Consider the following 8,099-nt stretch of genomic DNA (forward strand, 5'->3'; position numbering starts at 1 on the left):
GGCGGGGCGCGGGGAGGCGTGGGGCCGGGCGCTCGCGACTGGGCGGAGGGAGGGGCCAGGTGAGGCGGGTGGGGCGCGGCGGGGAGGGTGCGGGGAGCGGAATCAGGCGGGAGGGAGGCCTCGCGGGCCGAGGCTCGGGGTGAGCCCGGGAGAGTGGAGGACGGAGGGAAGGAAGGGCCGGACGAGACGTGGTGGAGGCCGGGCGGGGAGGGAGCAGGGCGCCGGGGCTGGGGCCGCGGCGGGAGAACGGGGCAGGGCGCCCGGGCGAGGGCCGGGACAGGGAGCGGGGGGCCGGGGCGCGCGCCGCCGGGGCCTCGGGGCGGACCGGGGGGCGGTGCAGGGGGCGGAGCGGGCCGGGCGCGGCGGTATTAAGTGAAGCTCATGGAGACTGTGTGCTCTAGCGCCTTGCGGCGGAGGGAGGCGATGCTCGTTCCCCGCCACACGTCGCTGCTGTCCGGGGAGCTGCAGAGCTGGGGCGAGCCGGAGACGTTGCTGGGGCCGGGGAGGGAGGCGGGCACCATGCCGGGGAAGGCGGGCTGGTAGAGATGCGACTGCAGCCCCGCGCCATTGGAGCCCGCCAAGCTGTTGGACAGGCCCATGGAGTTGGGCGGCGGCCCGGCCGCCAGGCTGCACTGGGACAGCGACTGCGCCATGGCTTGCTGCCTGCCCAGCGCCGGCGGCAGCGGCAGCTGCGACACGCCCGGCATGGCGGCCGCCGCCCAGCGGGTGTCGTTGGCATGGAAAGAGCACAGGCTGTCGCCCATGGCGGCGGCGGCGGCGGCGGCAGCCGACGGGAACTGGGGCAGGCCTGGCGTGGGCAGCAGCGTGCCCGGCGCGCGGAACACGTTGGTGGTCTTCTTGCGCTTCTTCCACTTAGCGCGCCGGTTCTGGAACCAGACCTGGAGCGGACGGGGGTGGGGAAACACACAGGGCGCTGTTAGCCCGCGGGCCGGCCAGGAGCGTCGGGGGCCCGAGCCCGAGAAACCCGCGGCAGGTCCACCCCCTCGGCCCCAGGCCGAACACGTGCCATCGGCCCGGCGCGCCCCCACACGCCGCCGGGGACCCTGGTTCTCCACCAGCCCTAGGCAACCGGCGCCCCGGGCCTCCACCGGGCGCCAACTCCAGGAGAACTGAGTGACCGTGCCCGGGAGCACTTACACACCGAGCAGACAGACACCACACGCAGTATTCACCACGCCCCTGCGCGCCGGCACATTCTGCGAGCCGCTCAGACGCACTGGTCTGCAGGCAGGCATGTTGTCAAACCTGGACCCACAGGTGTACAAATGAAGATAAACATGTGTACCCGTGTGGCCTAATAGCGTGCCATTAACAATGATGGGGTATAGAATTTTCAGAAACACTGGAAATTTGGAAATTGATGAAGAGCTGTGGATGACAAAGCCGGTTTCAAAATCGAAAGACAAAAGAAAACCCCTAACGCCACGGATGACGGAGCGGAGAGCTTAACATAGTGATCCATGTGGGAAAGCAAGCGCCACTGAGCTACGGTGTAGTTTGGGTCACCACAGTGACTTCTGATTCGTAGCGACTGGTACTACTGCCGCAAGTCCGTGCCTCGTGCTCAAGCCCCTCTAAGGGTACCTTTATCTGGGTTGTGCAGGTGTGCTGGAACCCGCTGCTAGAGCCCTAAGCCTCAGGGCTTTCAAATCTATTATTTCCAAGAATTTACTGAGGATCCCAAATAACAAAGCCTCCAGTTCCCTCAACCCCACCCCCACCCCGCCTCATTTCATCTATAAATTAAAAGCAAATCTTCTGACTACTACAAACCAAAGGAAGTCAAGTTTAAAGCTCACACTACCTATGAATCAAATTTAATTTTGCTCAGACAAACCCAGATGTCTTTTTAAAGGAGATGTGTTTGATAAAATATACTCCAAATGAAAATAATCTTCCTATTAGTTTTTTCTTAACAGTAGACCCTGAAAGTTCAGACTTTATAAGACAAATTTGCCTGTCAATGTCAAATTCACTACCACAGGGGAAGGAAAGGTTCTTCCCAAAAGACATCAAGTAAACTGCCTGACCAGGAAAACTTCCCCTCACCCCATGTTTAAATTTGATTTTTTTTTTTTTAAGCCAGCCTGTCCATTTAGCAGGCTTGCAGTTCAACATATAGTCAGCTGGAGGTTTATATGCATAAATATAAATGATGTGGGACACAGCTTAGGTACTGATTGAATTTTCTCATAATTTAATTTGGTCAATGCAACTTGACCACTGTAAGGTCATGCGTTAATCCAAACTCTTTAGTGTTTATTCTGCAAACTATCACAAGTATGGGAGTACCTGATCCCCTTTCCCAGTAAACCAGTTATACACGCCCAAGCAAGTGGAGCTACACTCTCCATTTACCAATATGAACAGCCCTGCAATCTAGAATTCTTTTCAGCCTTTGGGCTGGCCCTGGCTTTTCTACCATACATGCATCATCACCCACCACTTCATCTCTTCTGGTTTCTACCTCATTTTCCATGTTTTTGCCTACTGTAGTGTCCAGATTGGGTAAAGATGCAGGGTCCTTTCCCTGTTAAAACCCCTCGAGCTGGTGGCGCAGTGGATTAAATGAGGCAGCAGGGCCCTAGATAGAGACTGGGATCAATGCGGCAGCAGGCCAAGGATTGAGCTGTTAGCAGAGAGTAACCCACAGGAGCCCAGGAAAGCACCTCTAGGAGACTGACTGCCACAGGTCGCTTTGCATTATCCATTCAAGGCTGGACCAGGTGGAGCCCTAGACAGGACGGTGTCTGTGACCAAAATGGTCCGCATACCTCACATTCTGCACCCAGATAAATTTCGAAAGGTATCTATAGATTAAAGACCGGTTCCCAGAACCCTGCAAATGTCAGTGACTTCTGAAATGTCTGACTGTTTGCGGTGGGCATGGTGTGGAGAGTGGGGAAAGAAACAGAAGAAAGTGGGGAGAAATTGCCCAGAAGAATCTCAGTAGAAAACATGCCTGCCAGAAAGATTTCTGAATCTCAGGCACAAGCGGAAAAGAACAGCTGTTGAAGAACTAAATATTGTAGAAATAATCAAAAAATTGTGCTCAATTATGTTTGAGGGTTAGTAGTCAAATGATGGCTACAAAATTTTTTATGTTTCATGGCTTACTGGGATTGGGGAAAAAAAAATCTGCATGGGGTCTGAGCACCTCCGTTCCAAGGTATGATGCATATGTTTTTAAAATGTGAATGTTTCCACTTGAAAACTAGAGCATGACGGATTAAAATGCAGGTAAAACCTAAGGGAGATTTTGAGAATGCACAGATGACAACTCCAGGAAATATATTAACCGCAGCCACAGCCAACTTTGTACTCAGTTTGAAATGCAGCTCTTCTCAGAAGATGCTTAATACAACAGTGAGAATCTAATGGAGGTTGGAATTTAAAAATCCACTTTCATGATATCTGCTGTTACAGTAATATAGACATACTGTAAATGTATTTTAAAATATATAGCCCGTTTAATTCCCCACCTATAAATGGTTCAGAAATAGAGAAAGAGAGGAGAAAGAGAGAATATTACTTTTCCCCCCCCTCGAAGCAAATGCTTTATGAAGATCTCATTGGAATCCAGCAAATGATTAATGTGAAGATTTGGGAGGAAATCTGGGGAGCTGTATTAAAGCCTAGATCTCAGGTTCATTTCGATCAGCCAGCCGTGAACTCTGGGCCGAATTCATTACACTTTAATAGTGCTGGGAGAGGAAGAAAATGCAATTTCTCATTCCATTAGAAAACTAGAAAATACTCTCGGCTTGTCCCCCTATTAAGATGTGGCAGGTGACAGGGCCATTCTGGGGGACACGGTCAATGGAATTACAGCACATTATTTTTGTTCGTATAAAATATTGAAAGGCAAGCCTGACTGTGCAGAAGTTATTTCACTGATTTGGTTTTTATGTAAATAAAATATTGAAAGTTAATTAATCCGTGCTAGAGACTAATGATTATGCTTATTATATTGCATTTGATCGCGTAATTTGCATGATTCTCGCATTGCTGCTTAATAAGCCATTCCAGGTTATAAATAATTCTGAAATTGGTTTCTAATAATGGCATGCTATAAAAGGAATGGTTTTATTACACTAGCCAGAAAAGAGGAGCGATATCAGACATGGAATTGGCCTCCGTGTGAGTAGAGGTGCTTTAATAAATACTTAAAAGGATGATATATGGCAGATATAGATAAAAATAAGTATATTGGATCATTTAGTCTAGAATCAAAAAGTATCTTTAAAAACATACAATTGCAATAAATTAAATGTTTAGATCATTTTTAATCAGAGCAGTGGCCCACATACTGAAAAGAATTTGTGGCAATCTGTTAACTATAAAGAAAACTATGAAGTACTCATCATATAAGAACATAAACCAATTACTACTTAATTTGAATTTGGTCAAGGAGCAAAGATACAGTGAATTGCGAAGTAAATACATTTTACATAAATTATTTTTGCATTACATTACATAATGTTAATCATTTTGAAATGTTAATTAAGAAGGTTATGTTGATCTGATTACTTTTTAAACTATAGAACATTATTTTTAAAAATATTGAAATTACCATTCTATTAAATTTTTCCTATCAGCAGCATCAAGCTATTATCTTTGGTTGAACATTATGCTAGAAGAATTAAAGTACTCTGTCTCTATCCTTCTTGATTATTCTTTTGTGTACTTCTTAAAAATAACTGTTTCTATTACATAGTTTGTGCTTTATTTCATTTATAACTTCTTATATTAAAAGAATCACTGCCATTAACCTTTGGAAGACCTAATAAAGTTTAATAGACCTCATTTTCTTTTTTCATAAAGTCAGTTGTCCAATTATATTTTATTTGTGATTCTAAGTTATATTTTAATTCAAACTAATTACTAGTAAGCCTAGGTTAAGCAATAGCATTTTAGTCCTTAAAAATTATTATATAGTATTTCTCTTGAGTGAAAAAAATGTATGAATTTTGAACCGACAGGATTTTAACAAGCCAATACTATCAGTAACAGTAATGAAAATATTGAAATTGTATATTTCTGTTAAGGTATGAACTCAATTTCAGATTTAAAAGAGGAGCAAGTTTAAAAAAAAAAAAAGCTTAAGAGCACTAATAATATATATCTGTACAATGCAATTAACGTGCCTCTGATGCTTAATTTCAATGGCCCATGGTTCAGGGCTTCCAGAGTTCACTAAAGAAACCACCAGATTTACACTGAGTAAAAATGTTAATATAGTGTGTTATACCCTTTATTAACTTGACCACCTTAAGTCCCCAATGACATTTATTTGCTGACTGTTTAAAACAGAAGGTTAGACAGTCTTTAAAATGCTGAATGGAGACAGAAAAATTCAACACTGTGATTATGAACACTTTTGACTTTTAGATCAAATGTAAAGTAACTGAGACCTTTAAACTTTGATGTTTAAAATTTGTAAAACGGAGATCTTTAACATTTTTGATAGCAGCTAGAGCTGAGATTGACACAGGATAAGGAACAGAAAAGACCCTGTCGAGGACAGGCTAGAAAGGTTTTCAGCACCCTGGATAGCTCAAGTCTAACCGCCCCTCTTGGAATTTCACCTCCAGCACCTATCCATAAAATATTTGATATAATGTTTTCATTCTTCTAAAAAGTGGAAAAAATCTGAGATTCATCGGACTTATACTTTTATACCCCAATTTTCAGAAAAGTTACAGGTGTGGTTTGTAAGTTATATATAATTTACAACTTGGAGGGTGGTTGGACTAGAAACAACAAGGGGTCAGTAATGATTTTGTTTACTACTGGTCAATCTTTTCTGACCTAAGTGTCCTTTCTTCAAATCGGGTAGCTATACCAGAAAGCCCTTATTTCCTCCTCCCTCCCCCCCCGCCACACACACACTGCCCAAGTTACTTTAGGGGAAACCAGGACTCAGGCTGTGGGGGATCGCTCCAGCTCCCCCAGCGCATTGGTAGGCCACCAGATTCGAAGCCTTTATAAGCATCGAAGCTAGAGGGTATTTTGCCTGAGCGCGGCAGGAGTGTGATATGCAGGAAAACCCAGGTGTGGATCTTTTCTGAAAGGCGCCCACTTCGCCTTATTTTCTCCTTTTTCGTGTTTTCTGTATTGTATGATGCATTCTCCCATTTATCCAGACACGACACAAACTCATTAGGGGGTAATGACATACTTGTCTATAACGGGAGCTGGGGTGGAATTGCCCGCGGGGGTTAAAACGCCGCCTAGGAGACACGGAAGGTGGAAGACCCGCAGATTTCCTTCTCGGGAGGAAGGAAGAGACCTAGCAATCGAATGACGCCGGCTTCGCTTTGGAGGAGTTTCCGCGGAAATGTGGTTATACTGGCAGGAGATGGGGGCACTGTCTGCCCATCGATGGGGCCAATTCGCGGGCAGAGGAGCTAACTTCACCCAGGAAAGCTTAGCCCAGGATCCCTGAAAGGGAAGAAAAGACCCTGCTTCCTTTGCCTAATTCCTCCCACGCCCTCCTTGTCTTCTTCCCTGGCGCCCAAGCCCAGCGTACCTGCACTCGGGACTCGGTCAGCCCAATACGAAGTGCCAGCTCCTCCCGCATGAAGATGTCGGGGTAGTGAGTCTTGGCGAAGCTCCTCTCCAGTTCGTTGAGCTGAGCAGGGGTGAAGCGCGTCCGATGGCGCTTTTGCTTCTGTTGGCCCTGCTGCTGACCGGCTTGGCTGGGGTTCGGGCCGCCCTGGGGCCCCGGCTGCTTGTCCGGGTCCTTAGCGCTCACCGCCAGCGAGGCCGGCGTAGAGCCCACTGTGGTGATGTCCTCCCCAGGCAGCAGAGTGGCTCCCTCGACTGGGTCGGAGTTGGGCGCTAGGTCCCCCGGGTGGCCCCCGGGGTCAGAGCCCCCTACGCCCAGCCTACACTTCACCGCCTCCCGGTGGCCCAGAAGCTCGGCGGCATCTTTCATACCTGAGGAGGCAAGGGGATGGCGGTCACTACTGCTCTGGCCATTCCAGGAGGGACTGTACGCCCCGCGTGGTCCTTTTCCAGCCCCGTGCTCGGCTCCCTCTGCGCCCACGGTCGCCCTACGGAGCAATCTCCCGGGGTGCTCAGCCTGGGGCCCCAGGATCTGGACTGCCAGGTTGCAAGACCGTCTCCCGGCCTTTTCCCTTCTCTCCGCAGCGGGGTCCCTTAGTAAACAACACATGCTTTCGTCTCTCCCACAATGAAACATTCCTAGTCCCGGCAATGAAACATGCCTCGGAGACCCTTTCATGAACCGTACCCCCACGGCGTTCTAGGAACTCCAGAGCTTATCCTAGAACCGAGCGGGGGGTGGGGGGAGGGGGGAAGAAAAGAAAGAAAATTAAACAATTTTCTCCGTTGCTGCCCCACCTGCGCTTAGGCAGCCTGAGAAACTCTACCTCTGACCCTCAGCCGATTCCCTCTCACTTTCGGAAAATGAGTAAGTTTCCAAGCTTTCCACACCCTGAAATCAACCCAAATCAGCTCCGCCTCCCCCTCAAATCAGAGAAAGTGTTTGGAAAATGGAGTCACATCCATCACCAAAGATTCCCAAACCGGAAACCCAGAGCCCAGTAACCCAGACATCTTTAAGAAAACTCAAGTAAAGTCTCTAGACATAACAGTGAATCAAACTTTAGAGAATTCAACTTTTCTTTCCGGAGATATAAAAGGTACGTTCCTCTCAGCCATTGATTGGCAATGCCGACTCCCTTTGCAGGCCGGATGCCTGCGAGGATGAATCTGGCTTTTCTCCTTTCTCAGTGAGTACACTTAGTAAATTGCTTCTATTGCAGTGGCTTCTCCTTTAAGACTGAGTTTTACAAATTCAACCATAGTTAAACGAGGAGCAGAAAGAGGTATGGGGAGAGAGAAAGAGAGGGAAAAAGATAAGAAAGAAATCTGAAATTAAGGTAAACAGGAGGGGAAAAGAGAGAGAGAGAGAGAGAAGAAAAAAAAAAAAAACGCCTCCAAACAAATTATCACGGGGTAGATCGCCCCTTCAAAAAAATAAAAACAATAATAAGGGGGAGGGAGGAAGTGAAAAAATAAGAAAAACAAAAAGTAACATCACCCAATTC

General features: G+C 47.5%; 1 protein-coding gene across 1 annotated transcript; it reads right to left on the bottom strand.

The window, feature by feature from the left end:
• Nucleotides 1-365: 365 nt before the first annotated feature.
• On the bottom strand, nucleotides 366-7,577 carry OTP (orthopedia homeobox). The gene is made up of 2 exons (XM_061430029.1): nucleotides 6,554-7,577; nucleotides 366-899 (listed from the first exon to the last, which is right to left on the bottom strand). Exons 1-2 carry the CDS (start codon nucleotides 7,268-7,270, stop codon nucleotides 369-371), a joined length of 1,248 nt encoding a protein of 415 aa, XP_061286013.1. The 5' UTR covers nucleotides 7,271-7,577; the 3' UTR covers nucleotides 366-368.
• Between the last annotated feature and the right edge of the window lie 522 nt (nucleotides 7,578-8,099).

The sequence above is a fragment of the Bos javanicus genome, chromosome 10 (genome assembly GCF_032452875.1).
Source record: "Bos javanicus breed banteng chromosome 10, ARS-OSU_banteng_1.0, whole genome shotgun sequence".
NCBI classification, from domain to species: domain Eukaryota; kingdom Metazoa; phylum Chordata; class Mammalia; order Artiodactyla; family Bovidae; genus Bos; species Bos javanicus.

What these genes read in the sequence shown, in the direction of transcription:
- OTP (XM_061430029.1), bottom strand. Translation starts at nt 7,270, where the DNA reads ATGAAAGGGTCTCCGAGGCATGTTTCATTGCCGGGACTAGGAATGTTT. An exon ending in TGACCGAGTCCCGAGTGCAG is followed by an intron (nt 900 to 6,553) that starts GTACGCTGGGCT and finishes CGTCCGCTCCAG; the next exon opens with GTCTGGTTCCAGAACCGGCG.